Source organism: Uloborus diversus, chromosome 5 (assembly GCF_026930045.1).
Source record: "Uloborus diversus isolate 005 chromosome 5, Udiv.v.3.1, whole genome shotgun sequence".
NCBI lineage: Eukaryota > Metazoa > Arthropoda > Arachnida > Araneae > Uloboridae > Uloborus > Uloborus diversus.
Window position 1 is genome coordinate 29,708,264 of NC_072735.1, and position 24,834 is coordinate 29,733,097.

General features: G+C 33.5%; 1 protein-coding gene across 4 annotated transcripts in view; it reads left to right on the forward strand.

Moving 5' to 3' along the window:
- LOC129223354 (prominin-1-like) overlaps positions 1-24,834 on the forward strand; it is a 192,609-nt gene that overhangs the window by 131,158 nt on the left and 36,617 nt on the right. For all 4 annotated transcript variants that reach the window (XM_054857927.1, XM_054857924.1, XM_054857926.1 and 1 more), the window contains 2 exons: positions 19,866-20,138; positions 24,389-24,450. In XM_054857927.1, coding sequence (XP_054713902.1) covers positions 19,892-20,138; positions 24,389-24,450 — 309 coding nt within the window. In that variant the 5' untranslated portion in view covers positions 19,866-19,891. The remainder of the gene's footprint in view (positions 1-19,865; positions 20,139-24,388; positions 24,451-24,834) is intronic.

Below are 24,834 nucleotides of genomic sequence, written 5' to 3' on the forward strand. Positions count from 1 at the left end.
GCTGCTTGTTTATCATAACGTGGAAACGTAGTAAAAAGATGGCGGCAAAGTGCATTATTTGTGACGTCATCAAGACCACGTCTTGTTTGAAAAATCGGACATTTTAAGAAAATAATAATTAAAAAAAAAACTGTTGGGAAAATGAAAGTATTTTCTGGGTCCATGTTTTTTTTTTTTTTTTGCTCATTCTATCCATTTCAATGACTAAAAGTAGTACTTTTGACTGCAGGAAACCACACCATTAACTGAATCTAATTTTAAACATTAAAATGTATATTTTTAAAAATGTAAATGATTTTTAATTTCATCCGGGATTTATTGCTTAGTATTCTCCATTAGTTTGCGTTTTCAAACTTCTGAAAATATTTCCACGCAATTGAGCTACTTAAGCCTTAATCTGAAAATAAATTTTCGAATTGGTTAAATTTGGCTTCTTTTCCAAAACTATATTTAATGCAAATATTTATTTTTCTTAAGAATTTCAACTCTCATACTTGTATAAATTGTCAGTTTCTACTTTAAAATAAATTTATTTCAACCTTCTATTATTCATTTGTTTACCTTTTAAATAATATTTGTAGTGCAGTTTGTTGACACGTAATATTTTTATATCTAATCATTTGTAAGAATAGTGAAACCGTTTTCACTTATATTTTTATTGCACGAAAAGAAAGTGCTTTGAACCCGTTTATTATTAATGATTCCATGAATCAATCTAATTTTTGCATTCTGAAGTGTGCGGGGAAATGCTTTTGAGATTTTAATAATAGCAACTTTTCTGTTTCTTACAAAAAAATAATAATAGGAATAATAATAAAAAATTATTTTTATTGTTATTTTTTTACGGTTTTAAAATATATGTTTTTTTTTTGTTTTTTTTCGATATAAGTGTTTTTATACGTATTTATATGCACTTTTTCTTTTTTACTCTTAGAGGAAGTATTGGGGGGGGGGGGGTAGTAAATCATTAGAATATAAATTAACAAATAAATTAATTGAAAAAAAAATAGATTTAAATTTTGAGTCATAAAATTTCTCTTTTCTATTAGACGTTGACGGAAAATTTTACATTTTTTTTTCTTTCATTTACACCTGATTGTTAAACATGCGTTACTTAACACAACTCTTATTTTAAAGATAAACCGTGCAACTCCGGGTAGTGCAGCTAGTATTGAATAAAAGTAGAAGCATGACAGTATTAGTCCGATGTTTTCAATCAATTTAATATATATTATATATTATACATAGGGGAGGGTGTCCCAAAGCGGATAGGTTTTTGAAGAACGCTCGAAAATTGTAGTTTTTGTATTTTTATCGCAACAATTTCGGTTTTATTTCCTAGCAGGGTTCTTGAACTTCAAAATAAAGTCATTTTTGTGTTATTTCAAACTCAATATTTATTAATTATCAAACTTTAGAAACATTTGAAAAACCCGCTTTGCCCTACCAGGGAGCCCAAAGCGGGTAAGCTGAACTAATTTTGATTTGGTACATTTGCCAATCAAATATGAAGTTTTAAATAATTAAAATAATTGACTAGCTACCTGCCATTATAATATATATATATATATATATATATATATATATATATATATATATATAACAGCTGTATTTATCCAATTGAAAGTCAGCACATTTGTTCATAAAACATAAATAAATAACTGATTAATAAATTAATAGACAAATTAATTGCCAAAATTGCCTAAAAAATAACCTTTTAAAGTTATACTTATCCTATTGAAACCGAAAATCTAATTCAGCACACGAGTCAAGAAACTATAAATAAATATATGATTAAATCCTGTATCCGCTTTGCCCGAAGGCACGCTTTTTATTTCAATAATTATAACCTTAAATTTAAAAAAAAAAAAAAAAAAAAAAAAAAAAAACGAAATGACCATCGTAGTTTGTAGGTGGATGGTATCAAAGTAACGTAATATTATTGACAGTTAAAAAAATAAGCTTGTCTTCGACTAATCAGAAGTTACAAAACTTCATTTTAAAAAAAATGTATATTTTTTTTTCTTCTAAATTTTAAGCCCTGTTGTGCTATGCCGCTTCATTACTGCTTCGCTGGGACTGAATAAAACTCGGGGGTGTTCATATAAAACACGACATACGTATGCATCGCCACTAACACACTATACGGGGGCATACGAAGGCCTACCAGCTTTGAGCGACCTACCCTTGAGCCACCCTCCCCTATGTATGCTAATATTAAGACTCTGATGCCTCAATAACTATAATTTACAAATTATTTGCATTCGATAAAATAAATTTTGAACTTAAGGGACACAAACGCCCCATGGTCTCTAAAGTCTGAGCGTTAAAAGTATTTCCATAAAACTACTTTTTATTCATCGTTGTTATCTGTCGTTCGCGTGCTCGATGAAAGTGTGGAATCTCATTTGTTTTTAAAAGCTAATAAGACTTTTTTTTCTCGCAAAACGGTGCAACCTGACCACTCGGGAATTTAGTTTTTAAGTTTTCATTTAATAAAAAGCCTCGCACTTGAATTGCATGGCAATAGAAACCAGATGCTTTAAATAACAATCTCTAAAATAGAATTTTAAACTATCTTCGGAGAAGGACATAAGATCATGTTCCTCTTAAAAGAATCGATAAACCTGCCTCTTTCTTTTACTCTCTTGTATGGGTTTTTTATATCTCGGTTCTCACTTGATGGTCTTGATTCGTTATGGCATTTTATAGATTACATTACCTCCACTTGGAAATTTCTTCTTCCTCGGCTTCGACGCGAGACGCGGAGCAGCCACGGAAGGAACCATTCTCCTCCGTCACCATAGCAACGGCAGGCATCCCAGAAGGTGCTGCATCGTAACCTTCATTCCAGTAAGCATCCCACAGAAAAGGAGCGTATAGTTACTCCAATGTTTTGATCCTCTTTGTTTTGAGTTCATCGTCGCGTCGCTTGAAGTGTCCATGATTATGTTGTGCTTCCTTTTTTTAAAAAATGTTCTTTCCACGTTGGTCCTCTTTTCAATGTTTTCGAGTTTTTTTTTTTGGTGTCCTCATGTTTTCATTTTCTTTTTCCTGCAATTATTGTCGCTGTTAATGGTTGGAACAATGTTTTACAACATTTTTCTATTGAGTTTAACTTTTCAAGAATTAATTTTCTTTCTTATCCATTTTGTGTCTTTTGAAACATTTTTCGATCCCTTCAATTCTTGATGTGAATCCTGTTGTATGCCTATGCTCTAATATTCAAAAGACTTACCTAAATGAAATGGAAGTTACAGACAGTGATGGGGGGGGGGGCGAGGCGGGGGGAACTGTAGAAAGGGTTTTTTTTTTCGTTGGTCCTCTTTTTTTCTGAAAGAATGGAAAAGTGGATTTTTTGAATGAATTAAAATGTTGTCAATAGTTATATTTCCTTATAAAACTTAAAGTGCTAAATATTCAAAAATATATGCAGTCTAAAATAATTTTCTTCTTGGAAATAGCGCAAAACGTATACCATTAAAAAAGCCTTTCTGGCTTCTAACTGCCTGTAGATTCCTGAGTTTCAAACACCTCAAATTAGTCAAATCAAAATTCAACTGTTAATTTTGGTTGGGTGTGATTTTTTATAAAATGTTGTTTTTTTTTTTTTTTTTTTTTTTTTTTTTTTTGCAGTTTCTTTTTTTCTTTTTCTTTTCTTTCTTTCTTTCTTTCTTTTTTTGTAAATTGAGGGATTTTAACAAGGAAGTTATTTTTCTTTTTCTATAAAAATTTTGACACATGCACTTACAAATACAAAAGCACACACACACACACACACACACACACATATATATATATATATATATATATATATATATATATATATATATATATATATATATATATATATATATATATATATATATATCTTAGGGTGGTCCTTATTTATATGCGAAATTTTTTTTTCAGAATTCAACAAGTGACGCCCCCTAGTTTTGTGACACTAGAATAAAATGTAATCGGTGTAAAATTTGAACTCGATCGATCAATAATAACACGTGCCCCTAGGACGTTGAACTTTAACACTTTTATATGATTTTCCCTCAAATCTTCGAGTTTTTACTTCAGACCCCGTACATCGTTCCTCCTATGTTTGCAAAATATTTTTACAGCGAGGTAGCACTAAAATTAATCTTTTTAATTATTTCATATCGTCTAAAGATTTTACATTGAATAAGAATGAAATAGTGCTTTAGAAACTTTAGATTAATCGTACGCTTTTCTCAATGTACCTCAATCGTGTGCTTTTTTTTCCGATAGTCTTGAACTGTCTGTAAAATATTAAATTGCTTTTGTGACTCATATTTGGTAAATTGATTGTGAAATTCTTCGATTAATTGTGCTCCTCTTTCAGTTGTATCATTCACAACTTTCAGCATTTTAACGATATCTCTTCTCTTTAAATAGCTTAGTTCATTTTGCCATGAATTAGGATCAAATAGGAAAACATCTTTTGGTGTTGTAACTTATCAAACAGTTTTATTGACTTGTAATTGATTCTATAAAGAAGAAGATCTTTACTAAGAAAGTATTCCAAATCATCTACTGTTATCTGAAATTTTTTATACAGTCATCAGACACGTCTTCCTATTGAGCAAGCATTTTTTTTCTTTTTTTTGAAGTGGTTTTTTCCTATCTTCAAAGTTAATTCCTTCATCCAATACGGACAAAGCTACTAGTTCATTCCCTAAGTACCATAAGTGATTTATGAATTTTTCAATCACTGCTTCTGCTGCATGTTTGTCATCATTTTGTACGCTGCAGGTTTTTTGGACACTAGAATTTATATTAATTTAAAAGGCCTATTTGCTGCGAAAAACTATATCTTCATCCAACATTTAACTGTAAAACAGCATTTACGGGCATTCTCCTCATGTAAGGTCAATTTAAATTGTTTCCTAAATATATAAATATTCAAACAATAAATTCCTTTTGCCACCCATCTGGCTCACAGATAAGCTCCAGGTTTCCGAAAACATATCCTGAAGGAGGGAGGACTTCACCAAGAAATATTATTACAGTTATGAAAATTCTCTGTAATATTTCTTAATTCCTCTTTCTACGAACAATCATATGTCATCAAATTATTCTTTTAGAATTGGTATATTTTTAAGTGGTATGTGTATGTGTACGTTTTGAATTTTGAAGCACTTAAATAATGGAACATCGAGTCTAGAACTAAGAAAGACAAGAACTTCTTTAAAGACACTCTGCAGTACGATTTCAAGTGCATGATGATAGCAATACAAATGCAATATATCACCGTTCAGCTTTTGCTCTAAAAAATTACATGCACAATTTATATGGCCGGTATTGTAAGCCGCTGTATAAAACACTACAGATTGAACAGTTAGCAATAAAGGGCAATCATCTAAGATATCATATACAACTGAAGAAATATCTCAGAAATTCTGAGTAGCTGTTCAACATTTGGATCTGAAGCTATCATGATAAGTCTATCGGCGTGTTTTTCCAGTTACATCAGGATGTAGCTTTGTATCCCATGGAAGAACTAAAAAATCTAAATTTGAAATCATGAAATCTGATTTTACCTCTCGAAGGTTTTATTTTGCTCTCTTAAGGGATGTACGATTGATCATAAGGTTATTTGGATTTAAATTTACTGCATCTACATAGGCTGTTAAGAAATGAGCAGCATCTTTGTCCCTAATATGGCATTTGTCTAACATTGATGAAATGCGAGCAGATATCAATAATTGTCAAGCTCTTTTGCGTTGTGGTAACCAGATATAGAAAAAAGGTTCAACAGGTTAGGATAGATACCCATTTCGGTTTCTAAATGTTAAGAATTGCAAGAGGAATTTGATGATAATAAAGGACTATGTACTGAAATAGAAGACAGTTTAAAGTATAGATTTTTAATTTACTCCGATCTGGATTTTTTTAAAATTTATATTTTAGATATGGAAAATAGAGTTTATTTTTATGGTTGGGTAATCGAGGAATTTTCAAAATTTAAATTATAAGAATGCATAAACATTTAAGTATATAACTAAAGAACAGCGAATTAAAATATAATTGTCATTACTTATATTTATAGCATGGAAACCTAGTGACCCAATTTGCCACACCTATTACATACACAGAAAATTTTCTAAATCAACACCCCCAAAGCCTGGAGGAGGCAATTTGTTGTCGTCAAAAATCATTCATTTAAGGCCTAGGTCATTAATTAATGGCCTTTAGAATCCCTTGTGTCCATCTTGGTGGAAAGAAATGTTCCCCTACCGCTTGGTTTGAAACGAGCGCGAATAGCGGTATGCCTGTCCCAAGGCCATTGGTGTACATGTACCTTATGTAATATGTAAAATTTTACAGAATGAAAGTGAGATAGCGGTTGGTCTGGAAGTAGCAACATCTATTGAGGTTCAAAATTACTTTAAATATGAAACCTAGGAATATTTTTGCATAAAAGTGAGAAAATCCGCAATTTTTTCATCGAAACTCAAAAAAGGGGGCCCTAGGGGCACGTGTTAATATTCATGGATTGACTTAAAATTTTGCATGGATCATTTATTTGTATAATGGAACAAATTGAGGGGGCGTCGTGTAAAATATCTACAACTTCAAAAATAAGGACCACCCTAATATATATATATATATATATATATATATATATATATATATATATATATATAATATACATGCACACACATTACATGAAAAGTATTTAAATTTAACTTGAGCATTTCCAGAATGAGTTGATGTCATTGATATTATTTTGTTCTATGTATACATTCACAAATTTAGTGACAAAAGTAGCATATAGTATTTTGGTGTACATGGAAATCAAATTACCCTACAGTTTGCATTATCAAAGTTAGTGTTTTTATATGGGATAATGAACATAAAAGGTTTTTTTTTTATTTATTTATTTATTTTTAAAGCATTGTAATGTACAATTATAAATTTTCAAGTTCATTATTTTGTTCAAGAAGTTTCCATATTTTCAATTTTTTCCAAGTGGAAATAAACTTCTCTGGGGGGGGGGGGGGAAACTCCCCCCTCCCCGAAATTTCCAGTTTAATCCGACCGCTCTCATCTCTTGTCAGAGATTTAATTTTTAATCTCTATTGGGAACAAAACGTTAACTAAGGATTGACGTGCTTTTAGCGGGTAGATTTAAATTTCTAAACCAATGAAGATTTTTCGAGCACCAAGAAATTTTAAAGACAACACTACTTTCAATGTTGTACACACTACAGTATAAAATTTAGATCAAAAGGTTTCTTTGTTAATAATCTTTGAATTCATGCTATGTTGTAGTGGTATTGTATCAACGTGGGGCGAGATATAAAATTCCTCGCCTTGGCCGACAGAAAACATTGAAACTGCCTTGGTTACATCCAACATTTTAATTTTGGCACCAACGATGGTGCCTTTAAAAATAGGTCACTGGGATCACCCAAAAATATTTTTATTCGGAAAATTTTGTTTAACAATTCGGCAATTTTGGAAACGTAATTGCAATATTTAGATACCCGAATGTTTTTTTTTTTTTTCATCAGATGTACCTATGTGTGCATACTCGTATTCAGTGATGTTCCCATCAAATTTTCTGAGGATATACTCCCAGTAATCAGTTATGCAGAATGTGTGTGTGCGATCATATACATAATATATTATAATATGAAAATTTTTGAATCTTGAGGGTATACGCTATATGTCTAAGAAATGTTCGAGAGTATATGGCGTATACCCTATGGGAACACCACTGCTCATATTTTACCATTCGGGAAAACTTGAAGTTCCATTCGGCAAATTGAAATTATCCCCCCTTTTAAAATTTTAATTCGGGACGACACTGGTTGGCACTTACACCCCTTTGCTTCCCACTGCTTCATAAAGTAGGACATTTGAAGCAGTGAGAAGCAAAGAGATGTAAGTGGCAAAATTAAGAATTTGAAGATAATCAGTACACGTGGTAGGTGAACCTCTCCTCTGTCTTGGGGCAAGAGGTGGTACTTGTAGCCCTGGTAGTTGCTGCAATACAGCATGATTTAGAAAAAAAAATTCAATGAAAGCCTACCTGGACGTCATCTTTAAACGCGTTTTACTCGAAACTTGAAAATGTCCACTTACATCCCTTTGTAGTTTCTCACTGCCTCATTTGTACACCTGGCCTACTCCAGTAACTCGCAAGAAAGATTTAAGTGGATCGTTCCTGTGTGCCATCAAATGAACTCATGAAACTAAAAGGTTACATTGTGAGCTGACGCGGATACAGTGTACAGATGATTAACACCTATTAAATAATCCCTTTTTTTGTTAGAAATTATAATTGAACAAGCATGATATGACGCTTAATTAAGCTTTTTGAGTCGATTCATGATGAGAAAAACTCGTATGTTCCAATAATGACTGCTCATCTGCTGAATATCATTAATGATTTTTTTTTTTTTTTAATTCAAAGTTCAAACACAGCACGTTCTATTCCCGAGCAAGTATTAGAACAGTGGAATTGTCGATTCCGAGGTCATACATCAAAAAGCAAAGGAAAGGAAAAAAAAAAGAAGTTGCCTTGAGCGGATTAAGATGAGGCCTTTTCACGCTTTCCTGAACTCCAAGGCCGGTTTTTACCGTTTTCAAGGTATACAGTTTTAAGATGTGCGTGCATCTCTTGCAGACACTTACTCGCCCGTTGCCTTTGGTATTGCGCTTTTTTTATCATTATGTTTTTGTTTCAGCTCTAAACTTTTCCGCGCGTAATGGCTTTTTCGAGAGAAAATGCTGTTATTTAACGCTCTGGCATTTTGGGTTTGAAGGGTAATGGTGTAAAAGGACATAGTAAAATATGAGGGAAATAATGACCTATGGTTTTGGTTGACCTAGTCGAAACTGTTCCCTCGTAAGGAAGCTATATTTTCGGTTCCTTCATTATTTTGAACAATTGATATCATTTCAATTTATTTTACCAATTATACTTCGCTGAACATCTTAATTAACTGCAATAATTGTTGCAGCAACCATATAAATTTTTTTTTCGTTTACTTTTTCTTGAACTGATTATTTTTGTTGCTTTCTTTTGCCAGAGCCACCGAGAGCCAAGGCGGGCCTTTTAATAGTTTGATCACCGGGCCCCCTTAACCCCTAAAACATGCCAAATTTATACTACTACGATTCCGAGACAGGCCCGCTGAAAGGACAAGACCCTAGTTTCCAACTAGGCTGACATTGCCTCTAGTCAGCCCTGTCTTTTGCTTTGAATACTAAGAGAATGAATCTTAACTTTTAGTTAGTAACAACTAGTAGTTCAGTGAACAGTAGAGGATTTACTTTTGATGTATTTACACTTCAATGGTCTTTTTACAAAGGAAAAGGGACTTTCAATAGCATTCGTTTGCATTTCTACCTGCAGTTGACTAATATCCCTTTTGAATGTTGCACCTGATAAGGAGTAAGTCTGAAAGTCCACCTGCAACAACCCGCTTTTTTTAAACATCTTTAAAGAGTTTTCTTTTTCCAGTTTTCAAGTACCTGCAGTGAGTTGGCTTTTTGGTCGATGTAAACGGGCTCTAAGAGAAATTAGTGATTCCAAAATAATGAAGTGTGATAGCTAATACTATCGTTGCTCCAGAATATCGTCTTGCAGCAAACAAAACGTATTTTAATTTTACCTGAAAGGCTTTGGAAAGGAATTTCCTTGTTCGCGTGATCAAAAGCTCCAGTTTGTTCGCAATTTCAATAAACTATAGGGGGCACCGCAACCACTGTCTAATGGCGGATGAAAAAGGTAAAACAAACAAATGCCGTAACTTATAACCTGCTTTGACGCTTAGTTAATGGCTGTAATTTTTCATCATGTTTGTAGGAAGCTTTCTTTTTTATTCTTCTGAAATTACATTACCCCATAAACTGTCTGAAGCCTGTAATTTACCCCAAAGAAAACATGTGGAATGGACTGTTTTACCTTTTTCTTTAGTATTGTTTATCACCGCAAGGTAGAGTATTCGAGCTCTGGAGTTGCGAATTGGCCACGTGGAAGTTAATTTAACTTCGTTACTCAAGGGTAAACAGTGGATTCTTATTTTCACGAAAAACTCTATTTTGCATCTTTAATTTAAACGAATTTTTTTTAAATCTCGTATTTACAAGGAAAATTTAATTTAATATTTATAGAATTGTGTTTTATGCTGCGCCTTTTGTTTTTTGTTTGTTTGGTTGTTTTTCCCCGGTTTTAAAATCTCTTCCTTTTATTTTCTTTTTCTTTCAACTTCGACAACTTGTTCCCAAAGTTCTTTTTTAAAGCTTTTATTGTACCAGCTCTGTTATAGTGTTAGTTTGGGTGAGAAAAGTTTTTCAATCGTTGCAAAATGCGAAAATGATGAACAGCAACTATAAAGTTAACTATTAATAAAGTTAAGAAATAAGTGTCAAGGCTGAATGAACTCAAGCAAACATACGACTGTTGGTTTTCGACTTTTGAAACTTTGTAAATAATCCATCAGTTTATTTTCCACTAGCGGTACAAGCACGGCTTTGCTTGTAATAGAAAATTGAAAGGTCATTTGGTTCGCCTGTATATTTACAAATAATGGATTATGAATTTCTCGCCAATTTGCTATGTTAATTTAGTCGCCCATGTCACGATTTCGCGTTATGATAATTTGGTAATTTACTCGTTCACGTTTATGACAGTTTGCTGGGAAAATGTTCTTAAAATTGGAATAGAAAAGGAACAAAATCGAATTTTCGAAAAATCGCTTCGAGGTGCACATCTCCATGCTACAAATTAACTCTGTGCCCAATTTCGAGAAAATCGGCCAAATGGTTTAGGCGCTGTGCGCGTCACGGAGAGACATCCCGACAGAGATCCGGACAGATATCCCGACAAACTTTGAGCTTTATTATTAGGAAAGATAAAGATTCCCCGAAACTGTACCCATCAACACAATCCCGACATCACATCGTATTTTATTATCCTACATTGCTGAATAATACAGAAACTGTTCCTGTTAGAAGCCTTTGCGTGTCACATTCCATAGGTGGTCATAATGAAACTTCCTTTTGCTGTATTATTAAAATAACCTAGAATTTGATTATATCTATGCACATTGTGAGAGGCCTCGATGAAAAGAACGGCTCTTCAGATATGATTTTTCCCATAATCCGTTCCGAAAAGAACTGTAATATTGGGATTCGAGATTGTGATTCCTCGCTGTCTAGAGATTGAATTCGGGATATTATCTGATAAAACCTGCATTATTAATGGCTGCGTTTTTTATTCCATTGACTTATAATTAATGACAGATAATTAAAGGGGAAAAGTATTTCAATACTTTGAAACATTTAAATTTTAATATTGTAGTGATAAAACGTAAAAGCAAACATCATAATCTTTTCGTGGTTTAAATAAAACTAGCTGCGTCGCTCGGCTTTGTACTGTATGCCTCGAAAATAAAAGATGTGTCAAGTAACGCGTGTTTAACTCTCAGGCTTGGAAAAAAAAAAAAAAATCAGTAAAATTTTGCTGCAGAATGCGGAAAAATAACCAAACAATAAACATTTCCCTCGATTACAGGAAAAGCATTTGAAACAAAAGTTTACTTGAATTTTACTTGTTCATATTCGAGAAAAAAATGGCATCAGATCTTTCGTCTCAATGATTTTCTTCACGCTATAAATTTTAATAAAGGGGCGGTAACTTACTGAATACACTGAATAATAATTTGAATGGAGGAAAGCCTTCGAAAAATAGGGATTTTATGTCAAAATCTAAGGATTATAATTAATAGTTTTTAATTGATATCTCTGTTAATTATTATCGGAGTATAATGTTAAAACACGACCAGTGACGGGAATTCGGGTGGGGGGGGGGAGACAAGGGGGAAACCGCCCCCCCCCCACTTTTTATGGTTCATTTGTTTTATAACAAATAACGCTCTACGCTTGCTATCAACCATATCGTTGCCAATACACATGAGTAAAGATGCGAATTAAATATTTTGCTCTGTGAATGGCAACACAGAATGGCGTTTCACCATTTGTGATGTCATCGGACAGAAGCGTAAACATTGAAAGCGCGCCGATTTAAGGATTTTTTTTTTAAATATTAAACTTAAACAAATTATTTAAAAAATAGTCATCCTATGTTTTTAAGCATGCTCTTTCAGAAAAAAATACTTTTAAAATTTTGGAAACGATCCCATTATTGGTTTTACTTTGTATATCTGTTTACGAAACATTATTTAGCACAACAGTAACTTTCAGTTTATGTATTCTTTGTTTAGATATTAGTAAATCTATTGTTTAACTATAATGTAAGTCTAATTCATGTCGAAGTATTTCTTTGGGGAAATTTATTGTGTACATATATCATTAACATCTTAAGAAAAACATGAGTTAAGCTGTTACCACTTTGCATCTATTACCACTCATATGCTCTAAAAACCAGGCTTTGCAAAAGTTTTCGCTTTTTTTTTCCTTCATTTTTTTGCTGCCACGGAAAATCCTATGGCTTTTAGTTTTTTTTTTACCCCACCCCCCCATCCCAATCGCCGTCTCTGAACACGACTGAAACACGGTAGTACTCGACCGAGCATCTAAGTGGCCGAATAGTCGGTTCTCGACTACTCTGCTAAATTGCATTTCGATACTAGGGACGACCGATGGGAAGTCATGGAGGTCACTGTGACCTCCCAAAATAGTCCTTATTCGGCAAATGTTGTCTGACGATTCGGCAAAATTATCAGCATTCGGCGAAATTTGGAGCTCCTTTCGGCAAAACTTTAATCATTCGGCAAAATTTCGAACTCCTTTTGCAAATTAAGAATTTTTGCTCCCCCAAAAACTCAAGTTCGGAGCGCCCTTGCTCAATACAGCAGTATTTAGAACCAAGGGCGCCCATATAGGAGGTAAGGGGGGGCTCGAGCCCCCCGCCCCTCTTTGGAAATTAGAACTAGTACTTTTTTCTTTGCAAAAATATAAAAATATTTCTTCTCCAGCCATTAATGAATAAATAATTAAAAATGTCAAATTTTAATGACTCGAATCTGTCCTGAAATCTGCCTCCAGGGGAAAATATCCTGCTAAACCATGGTTAAAAGCTCTGAGCCCCCCTTACAATTTTGCATATGGGAGCCAATATTTAGAACCCAAATGCTCAAATTCTTTTAACCCTTTTGACTGAGAGCAGTTTTGGATGAACCGCAGCCTGTCTGTGGTAGTCAAATAATTTATAGTTGCTTTATTTATATGTCCAGCAAAAAGCATTTCCTTTCCCCATTCTTGCAAGTGGAAGGATCTTGACATCTTGCTCAAATTGAAGCGGATGATTCATCCTCTTTTCAGATGCAGTGAGGGAAGAAGGGAAAAAGAGGAGAGAGAGAGAGAGAGAGAGAAGAGCAAGGTCACTCAAAACACGTCGACTCGTACCAAACCAGACGAACCACTTTGAATGTTAGTTCTCATCGGTTCATGCCTGGAAAAATTACTAAACTATAATTCCGAAAACAGAAGGAAAACTTCTACTGTAGTTTAAAAACCAAAAGAACTTGTTCAAATTTTCACAGTTCAGAATAAACCTTGCAATGGTGGGGAACTGGCACAACGAAGTGGCCGGGGGGGGGGGGGGACAGCCGCCAGGGAGACTTTGTTTTAGCATTCTTCTCAATACACTAGTTTTTACACACGTAAGTAGTTTTAATTAAAAAAAAATAATAAAATCTCTACTAATAATAAAGCTGAAAGTCTCTCTGTCTGGATCTCTGTGACGCGCATAGCGCCTAAACCGTTCGACCGATTTTCACGAAATTTGGCACATAATTAGTTTGTAGCATGGGGGTGTGCACCTCCAAGCGATTTTTCTAAAATTCGATTTTGTTCTTTTTCTATTCCAATTAAAAAAAAATTTACCCTGCAAATGATCATAACGTGGAAGAGTAAATTACGAAAATATCAACGTGGAACTGTAATATGGGCGAGCAAGTGAAAACATAGCAAATTGGCGAGAAATTCATCATCATTATTTTTGTAATTCATCATCATTATTTGTAAATATACAGGCGAACCATAAATGACCTTTTAATTTTCTACTACGGGCAAAGCCGTGCGGGTACCGCGCTAGTAAAAAAAAGAAAACCTTCAGAAGGTAATAATTCTGGCTGCACTGGTGGAGAAAGATTTTAATTCTGTTCATTTTTCACGTTGGTTATTTTTTCATGCTAAATATCAGGCACAGAAGATTAAAAAAGATATTGTTGAAAATAAGACATGGAAAAGTGCGAGGTTATGATTTTACATGAGAAAATCCTTTCGAATTAGAGCTAAAACTGCCATAATTTAATTCTGACTAAGTTGGAAACTTCAAACAAATTTCATCTTAAGCAGAAAAATCCGCTGATTTGATTGTTAGTACAATTTTGAATGTAGGAATATGTTTTCATCATTAAATTTGCAATGAATTGTTAATTGCCATTTTAATTAGTATCTCCGTTATTTGCAACCCTATAAAAATGAGGCAAGAATAAATGAACTTCTTGGAAAATCCTGAATTTTTTGATACCTGGCTTAATTACTAATCCAGGCCGTTCTCCTGAAAATGCACACATACATATGCAATATCAATGAGCTGCGCTGCTTATCCCACAATTTCTAAAAAATTGCTGAATAAATAGAAGTGCATGAACTGAACTCATGAGCTCCCACGCAAATTAAGCCCTGATTATAAATAAAGATGATAGCTATGATAAAATTTTTAAATCACTGAGAATTGAAGCACTCAGTAAAGATTTAGCTTAAGATATTAAATAACTAACTGACATATAGATTGAATTTCAAAACACGATTTAGATCAAAATAACAGCAATAATTTTGGAAAAAATTAAAAAATTTATATAGAATGTAATTTTTTTATTTTTTTTAAAAAATCAAATTGTCTTTTTGAGCGAAAGATGATGAATAATGAAGCAACTCAAAGAAGTTAGCTACTTTATTCTGAAGGTAAAGGTATTGTTTTAAATGATCCATGCTTTGCCTTTGAGACAAATCTCGGTTTCCGTTTTTTTCCCCATTCATTTCATATCGTTATATTTTCCCTTTTTGGTTTAAAACTACTAAAAGTCATGTTACAATAATTCATCTCCGTTGTCATTAAAAGGAAACGTTTTAAGACTTTATACACTTTAAAGAATGAAATAGGTATAGGTTTTATGAAATTATAGTGCTATGAGAAAGTAAGTAACATGTAGATAAATATAGATATTGTAAATATAATGTAAATTGGTCCAGAACCAGTAATGGAACCATAAAAAACATGCAAAATTAAGTAATACAAAGCGTCATCATTGTTTCCCAAGCGTGACAGTTTAAATTTTGGGAAGTCAATTAAATTGTAGTTTTTTTTTTCAGCAATCACGATTGCTTATTGTTCTCACTTGATAGCTTTGATGTCCTTTGATTTTATTTTCCCACCGCCTCCCTCTGCAGCATCACCGTCGACCGGTCCTCACGATGCTGCTCCTATAGCGAAAGCCGTCTCCAGGTTGCATCCATGTCCTACACACACGCGCACGCACACACATACACACACAAACACATACACACACATACACAAACATACACAAACACACACAACTACCCACACATTCATGCCTGCACATAGACACAAACACATATGCCTACACACACATACACATACACACATACCCCCCCCACACACATTCATATACACAACTACCCACACACTTATGCCAGCACACAGACACAAACAAACATGCCTACATACACATACCCCCCACACACAAACACACACGCCTACACACACTCGTGATTGCGAAAAACATAACTTGAATTCAAGATGTCAAAATTCAAATTATTTTATTAATTTTTTTTTTAGTTTTAAATTTTAGGAGCTTTGTTGCGTTTGCATTTTTTGAGTTGAGGAAATTTTGCTTCTTCTTTTGGGCAGATTTCAAACCCTAGTGGCTTTATGTTGCATTGTTGCATGATCAACGAAAATAAAGCGATAGAATTAAGCAAAAACGAACAAAATAAACAAAGAAATTATTTTTTACAAAAAATAAATCAAATGAGATGTTTTCAAATTTTCAATAATTTTGCGGGAAAAAAACTTGCCAAGCAATGCGTGACGCAATACTTATGATCGAACTTGGCGACAATGTGGCTCCAAGTTTTGCCGGCAACCTGTGTGAAAACTTCAACCGGTGAATCACCTCAGTTGCCATCATTTTCACTTTTGCGTGATGTCAGGACGTGACGTCACGTTAGTGTCATGGTTACGCGTCCCTGCAGTCAGCTGGAGTTTTTAGCGATTATTTCCATCCGTTTCTAAGTACCCTAGCCCCACAGTTCCTAATAGATGTTCAGAATACCACAATGATTTGTCTACACGCTAACTTCTTTGCCGTGAATTGGATTGGTGCCGTTTAATTTGCTGCTTGCATATGGTGTTCCATTGTGCAAAGCATGCAACTGTCAAAACGGCTGTATTTTTGAGCAGGGCATGTTATACTCTACGTTTTTTTTCTTTAGGTATGTGTGCAAGATTGTTTCAAGATCTGTTTTATATTTTCTTAAATTAATCTTTTTAATTTTGATTTGTTGTATTTAGTTTCTTTAAGAAGGGTTTTTTTGGTACCATTTTTAAAAGTGTACATAATGTTGCGCTCCTCTGTTAACAATTTAGTGTTTTCTTTATAAAGTAGCTGAAAGAAATGTTTTTTTCCCCCTTTTTTAAATGCATTCATGTAATGTTAACTTTTGTGTAAAAAATTTTGAATAAACTTTAATGGAGTGTGTTTTTAAAGTTGATTTAAAAAGTGTTTGGAAGAGGGGAGAGGGAGGGATTGCCCATGAGGGGAGTTGCATTTGGCACAGACTGCACCATCAATTATTTTTAGGGGGCAGGCACTGAACTATGTATCTGCATGAATGACTAAAGGGCCCACGGCCCAATCTTGTGTGAGCAATCCAGTGGGTGGTAAGGGATCCTGGTGATGTTTTGCAGGGGGAACAAAGATTTTAGATGCAGGCCTGGGGCGGGGGGGGGGGGGGGAGAATTTAAGAGAACTTCAGATCTCATTTGAGGGAAGGCGCCGTTTTGGGGGGATGGGGGGGGGGATTCCACCGCATTTGAGTGAAGGTGTGCCATCACTCCTTTGGGAAATGGAAATGGGTGCCCCTGTTAAAGAACAGATAATTTTTTTTAACATTTACTTTATTTATCCATATTCTAGGTATCAATAAACCAGCTATTTGATGTGATAAAAAATTTTGTTCTAGTACGCTATTTGTTAAGATTAACTTTTGTGGCTCTTTCTATGCATTTTGAAATAATTTAATCTTAGCATCAGATAAAGATTCCCACTTAGATTATGATTCCAGGCTTAGAAGGCTAAAAATGTACAGTCTTGAGCAAAGAAGAGACCGAGGGGACATGATTCAGCTGTTTAAATTTATTCAAACGAAAGATGTTACGGGGCTAAATTTTAGCACTGAAAACAGGACAAGGGGTCATTGTTTTAAGCTATTTAAATCTCAGGCTAACATGGATATTAGGAAAAATTATTATTTTAGCAGGGTAGTGGAACCTTGGAACAGCTTACCGGAAGAGGTGGTAATGAGCAAAGGAGTAGACAGTTTTAAGAAGGCTATTGATCTTCACTGGGGATTGTAAATTGACTAGGACCAGTCTAGCTGGGCCCAGAGCCTGTTGCTGGTCGTCACTTTTGTATTTGTATTAAAAAGTTTTTAAAACTCTGCGATAGATTGAATTATTTTGAATGACAGATTATTCTATGATTGCTATGACTTCAGCGTTCGACATATTCATTCTTGTTGTAAGTTCTTAATCAGTTTTAGAAAGCTATCTGATGTATTTGTATAAAATGCAATATTTAATGTAATTAATATTATAGTTACAATATTATGTTGTACAAAGTCTCCCTCCCCTAAAAAAACAGATTCCTGCCCATAAAAAAAGAAAAGATCCCTAAAATCACCCCTAAAAATTGTAATGGACTATGCTGCCATGGGAAGGCAAAGAGCAGTGTCTGCAGAAATGAGGTTTTGAGATATTTGAAGAAGTGCATTTTGGATTCCATACTACTAATAATAGTGAAATATTTTAATTTGACTTTTTGTTCATGTTTTATTTTCAGCTGAAACCAAACAAACACGCTTGAGTGCGATAGATGATTAAAAATGCAAAAAAGAAAGAAGAATTAAAAATTTGCAGTTACCGCGTTTTACTTTCCCATGGCAGTATGCCATGACTAGGACCCTATTTAATGGATTAGTTTTTAGGGTTCAAACCTCCTCCAGAAGTTTTAAAAACAGTTGTAAAAAAATGCTTTCTGTTATGTTTTTTCTGAAATTTTTTATCATAATTTTATTTATTTTTTCAATTTCATTTCAAAAGTGAAATTATTATTGCTGAAGAATTGTACAAACTCAGTGCTTTATTTGTGGCATTTATTTTTTGTTGTTGTTATTGTGAACAGCCTTTCTACAAAACAATATTCTAGTCTGTTTTTCACAAGAAGACACTTGACTCCTCACTTGTCACGTGATGATTCTATGTCACTGTTTTCGACAGAAGGTATATTCAGATCATAGCATTTTGTTGTAAAGGCAGCAGTTTTTAAAATGTAAGAATAACTAAAATGGCAACAAAGAAGTGATATAAAGGACACTAACACTTTTTTGCACATTAAAATGCATGCCCCAATTAAGGCTGTTTATCTCTCCTTTAGAAGCGCGTAGATTGCATACCGATCACCTCCGCGTAAAATAGAACTCGGCATTCGAGGAGGGGTGGTGAAGTGCCTTCTTGTGAAAAACGAACAATACAATGTTTTCCTTCCAATTTTGAAAACTCGACGCTGTTAAAAACCTCAAAATTCTTTACATTTGTAAGTGCCAAACTGTATTTTTTGACATGTTTTCCAACCCTCAAAATCGATGAATTTAGGAAGCATTACTTCAAACGTTTGTATAACAGTACACGCATCTATTCTTTTGAGTTATTAAGAATACACATAGCAGGGGTGCCCACAGGAAGGAATTATGGCGAGGGATTTTTTAATTTTTATTTATGTATTTATTTAATTTGTTTTTAATTTAAAATATTTCTCTTATTTTATTTTTATTTTATTTTAATTTCATTTCATTTATTTCATTTTGTTTGTATGTGTTTGTGTGTATGTTATTAGTGTAGCACAGAACTTTTCAAAGAAAAAAACAACAATAATAAATAAATATTTAAAAAACAATGAATAAAATAAAAAATAGGGCTAAAAATAAAAAGAACAAAAATGTTGAGAAAAAGGGGTGGGGGGGGGGGGAGTATTTGCGCCATTGAACTTGGGGGGATGGGCACTTCTGATACATAGGATATTTAACAGGTGGGAAGTTACATATTGTACACACATCAGATTTCTTTCCTTCATTTAATAGATGCATTATTTTTTTACATTTGTTAGTGTTAATGTCCTTAAGACAGCACTTCTTCATTTAAATTACCTATAGTAACAAAATTGGAATATACAAATGAAGTCAAGTTTTATTGATCATATAAATTTCACAAGAAAAGTGTTTGGTAAAACCCTGTCTGAAGCAAATCTGATTATGTCCCTGGCCATGGTGTTAGATTTAAATGTAATGATGTGCATGAAAAAGGTAAAAAAAGCTCTGTACTAAAAATATACGAAAAATAAACAACCATCATAAATAAAGGACAAACTGTTGAGAAAATGCTGCTTTTCCACTCTAAAAATGATAGTATATTATAACTATTTGTAGTTACCAATACTTTGTTTTCTATGTTGTAAATGTATTTTTAGCTTTATGATAAATTTATAGAATTAAAATTTTTTTTCCAGGTTAATGAAACCTAATTGAAAAAAAAATGTTGCCAAGTCCGAAGCATTTTTTAATTGCCATACTACTTCTGGCCATATTCAAATGTTCTCTGTCAGCTCATTCCAGCAAGTCATATGGATCAGTGGATTCATCTACTGTTTCACCAACTACTCCTCATCCCATAAAAACAAAGTTAAAGCAACTGAAAGAAATGGAAGAATCTGCATTGATGGGCTGGTATGACATGGTGAACAACTTTTTGGTGCTAATTAAACCAGATCAAAAAACATTAGGTATTATTCCATTTTTGTTTTAAGTTTTAGTTATACAGTACAACCTCGATATCTTAAATCTCTCGGCATGGGGAAAAATTTCGTGATATCAAGTTATCAAGGGATTTTAAAAAATACACTAGTAAGTCTCACATTTACACATGGGTACGCTATATGCATTTATATATGTACTATGGGACCACTTCGAATTACGATCAATAAAGTAGTTTTCAATATTTCACTAGATTTGAAATTTTCTAATTGTCGAAAGTGCGCAAGATGAGATTTTGAAATGAACAACAATTTCAACTTGGTTTTTTCACCTAAAAATTTAAAAATTCTAATTTTATCTTTAACCAGTAACCTTCATTCGAAAAGTTCTCAGCAGCCATTTTGTAGGAGTTAAAAAAGCTGAATGATGAAAATGAGGAACACATTTTTCGTTTTCGCTTGAAAACTGATGGCCGAAAAATTGAACCCCTTTCCTCAAAGTGGACAACATGTTTGAGAGAAATGCACAAAGATTTTAAACTCGGAGGATAACACTGCACCCCCTTCATGCCAACACTCCCCTATTATCTTGCCCAAATCCCCTATTCACAAAATTTCCAAGAAAAGGGATGAAAAACGTTAAGCAATTGTCTCTGGAACTGGTTTTACTACAAAAATAGCCGGAGAAAAACGACAATTGAAACTTGCTTCTGTGCAAAAATTTCGACACATCAAGGGTTTCGAAAAATAAATTTCGAGATAACTATGAAAAATACATACGGGTTTTTATAGAAAATGCTGGGGAAAATTTTTGTTTCGGGACATCAAGGGTTTCGAGATAAGGAGGTTCGAGATTTCAAGCTTTGACTGTAGTATAATGCTTCACAACTAACCATATTATTTACATCAAAAAAAAAAAAAAGCCTTAAAAGCTAAACTACCAATTCTATCTAGTTTCAGAATTTGTTGAACCTTTTTTGTTTGAAAACTTTCATATATGATGCCATGAATAATTTTGATCTCGAGTTTTCAGTAAGTGGTTATGAAGAAGGATAGTTGTTTACTGAAAACTTGCATGTTTGTTTCAGTAGGTCAAAAGGTTTTATGTGTATAAAACTTTTATGCAACTGCTGCTCACAAAATGATAATTTACTTAAATCAAAATAAAATATTTAAGAAAATCAATGTGAATAGTTCTTTAAATTGACTATTTTGAAACATTGGTGATGTCACAGTGTGGGTCACACAGGTGGGGTTTTGGGGGTTAAGTTCATCCCAGAACTACCTGAAAAGACATCTGTTGGCATGAGTCTGAAGGGGGCCGGAGATTTTTAAAATGAAGGATGAAATGTGTAGGGACGCAGGAAAAAGTCATTTGTGTGGAGCCCCAAAACTTCTGGGCATGCCCTTGTTTGTGATGAGCACCCCTTACTGGTTTAAGTGAGCTAGAACTTTAGAACTACTGAACTACTAGGCCCCTATAGTGGAGGAGCCGACACATCAGCCATCTTGGAGCAAACTTGATCCAGTGCTTCATAGCGATAGCATTGCTGCTGATGTTTACATTTCTCTAGCATGCGTTAAATTGAGTCAAATGGGTTGTTGTTCGGCTGTAAATTGTGCAAACAGCTCCAAAAAAGGATTTCAGCTCTTCAGATTTCCAGCAGATGCAGAAAGAAAAAAAGAAATGGATAATTAATAGCCCGCAAAGTGACTGGCAGCCTGGAAACGACGCAAACTGTTTCAAAAATTTTGCCAGCGTTCACCTTCGCCCTCTGACTCTTTCGTTCCCTGTTTGGCGAATGATTGCCAATAAAGGTAGCTTTTCCTGTTGCATGCTTGCTCCCAAACGGCAGATTTGTCAACCTCTCCAGTTATACTGGTTCTACTAGAACTGTCTTACTAAAGGATCATGGTCACTCAACACTTCCCAGCTCTGCACAAGTCCCTTTTAGGGAAATCAAGTGTTTTGTTTAAAAATTAAGCTGATAACAGTAAACTACCAACCTCTCACAATATTTCCATGTCTGAGGGGGAAAAAAAGGTAATTCACCTGACTAAGGTAAGCCAACCACAACGAAAGATCAAAACAATAATTAGTTGCATTTGATAAAGCGACCCTACTGCTATCTTCATTTTGACTTATATGTACTTTGCAAGAGTTATTACAGTAGAATACCTCTATAACACCGACCTGTATAACGCAATTCACTATAAACCGTACAACTTTTCAGAAGTAAACAATAAGTTTTTAAGTTTAAAAAATCCTTCTGTTTTGCCTTGCAAACATAAAAATTGTTAGGAAAATTAAATTTTGAAACAGTTTTTCATCTTTTCATCTTAATTCGAAGCTTTTAAATGAAAATTAGCATCCACAGTATAAGAAAAATACCAGATGGTTCTTGAAAATGCTGCTGTTATGCAAACCATGAAGCTAGCAAAAGTGCAGGATATTTCACTTTCTTGTAATAAAGAAACATATTTATTTGTGAATGACTCATTGTATAATTAGTGCTTTAATACTCACTACAGATAAAACTCATTCTGAAGTGCTAATATATAGATATATTTTGAATATTAGTTTAAAAATTTGTGAAATGGCCTATATAAGGCCAAAACCTGTATAATGCAAAAACTCTGATCCCAAGGTGTGCGTTGTAATGGTCTTCTACTGTAATAACTTTTTAAATAAAATAAATATTTCTCTTCGAAAGAATTTGATATTCTTCTCTTGGCTTTAGAACTTTTGTATAGCGGTTTCGGAAGAAAGATTATATGGTCTAGCTCTTATGTTCATTCATGCAAGGCTGTGGTGAGGTCAAAAAAAGTAGGAGGATGTGCGGCTCTTTAATTATTTTACATTTTGTAAAGGCAGATTGGGGGTTCAGCCTCTGGTTTAAGAGGGAATCAGTACTAGATCTATGTAAGTAAACCCAACATGAACCTAATCTTCAGTATAATTTTGATTCACAAAAGGGGGGAAGGGCATAAATATTTCGAATTCATTAAAAAAAAAGCATTTTGAATGGCCTTTACAAATGTTTCAGGAAGGAGTGGTTCAAAAGCACCCTTCCTTCCATTTTTCAGAATTGAAATTTTGAAAAGCAAATGTTATTTCTGATTATGTTAGGGAGAGAGGGTTCGGGCACCCTCTCCTGAAAATTGAAGAAGGTTTTTTTTTTTTAAAAAAAAAAGCTTATTTAATGTATGAATAAGTGAGAAAATTTCATGGAAAAAATAGGATTTTTGACCTTAGTGAAACAAAAACATAAAAATTAATCTTGGGGAAGGAGGAAACATACAAGCAGCTTTTGTTCCTGCGGATATATGGTTTGGAGGTTATCCTTATTCACAGGAAATAAGATTTTTTCTTTTACTGTATTCCTTCTTTTCTTCTACTAACTGGTGGTTACCTAGCATCACCTCAAATATTTTGGGGGGTTCTCGACTGTCATACAGTGTTCCATTGATTATGTTGTGCAATTGTTATAACAGGAAAAAATAAATATGACCACTGTTGTACCTGTTTCTCATGTTTCGGGTTGTCAGCGACATTTGTCTATCAGCGACTTTATAAATTAAAAAAAAGTTTGTGCTTAAAAACATCCAGACTTTCTTAGGAGTCCATTATTGCAAAGTGCTCTTCTTTAGCTTAATTTCTTTAAAGTTTAAATGAGTTTTTACAGAGTTTTGAAGTTTCAATCAACTTTTTGCTCACCCTGTATTTGAGTTCTATGAAATTTAAATAGCTGACTGCAGTTAATAGAATGCAGAAACTGTGAAAAGTTTGGGTACTTGGACAACATCTGAATTTTGCTTTTGGCAAAAGAAAAAAAAATAAAATAGTATTTTTTGGATTAAAATTAAATAGAATAGTCGGAATAAGGTATTACGTGTTTGAAAATCGCAAGCTTTAATTTATCATCGATTTGTAATGAAACTGAACAATGGTAAATGTAGCTTTTCAGAATGTTTCTCATGTTCATTTTTAAAAATGAATTGTTAACTGTTGAAGGACCATGCACAAATTTTGTTTAATTCTTATAAATGCATTTCTACTGTGAGCCTATTTACTTTTTAATTAATTGTCTAGTTTTTTTTTTTTTTTTTTCATAATTTCAATTTTCTAGGTTCTTTTTAGCATTAGTTGTTGGAAGTTTTATATTTTGTTGAAAATCAGATTAACATTAACTGTGAACTGTGAATAAGAATATTTTTGTGTAGCTATTAACTTGCTGTTACGTAATTTCTTAAAAGGTGATAAATCATTTCCTTTTCAGACTATGTCATAGATTTTATCAGTGGAAAGCATGAACTTGATCCCCAAGAAACTGTTTTTAAGGTTTGTTTTTGGCATCTACTTTCATTTCCATTTGATTGCTCAATGATACACCTTGCAAATAATATTTGCGATGATATAATAATAAAAATGTTGGTGATTTTGCAAACTGAAAATTTCTCAAATTTTATGTGCATATTTTTATGTAGATTCAAAAATTTTATGTGAATAAAATTTCTCAAATTTTATGTGCAGAGGTTGATTATACATAAAAAGTTGAAATATTTCGCAAGGCTCATATTTTCACGGTTACAACAGGAAATTTAATACACCTGAAAGCAAGGGGTTTTGTGGTATTAATGGTTTAAAAAAAACAACATTTATTGCATGCATCTGCTTTTCGTATTATGAGCGCATAATCTTGTCTTGATTTTTCTTTGAAAATGG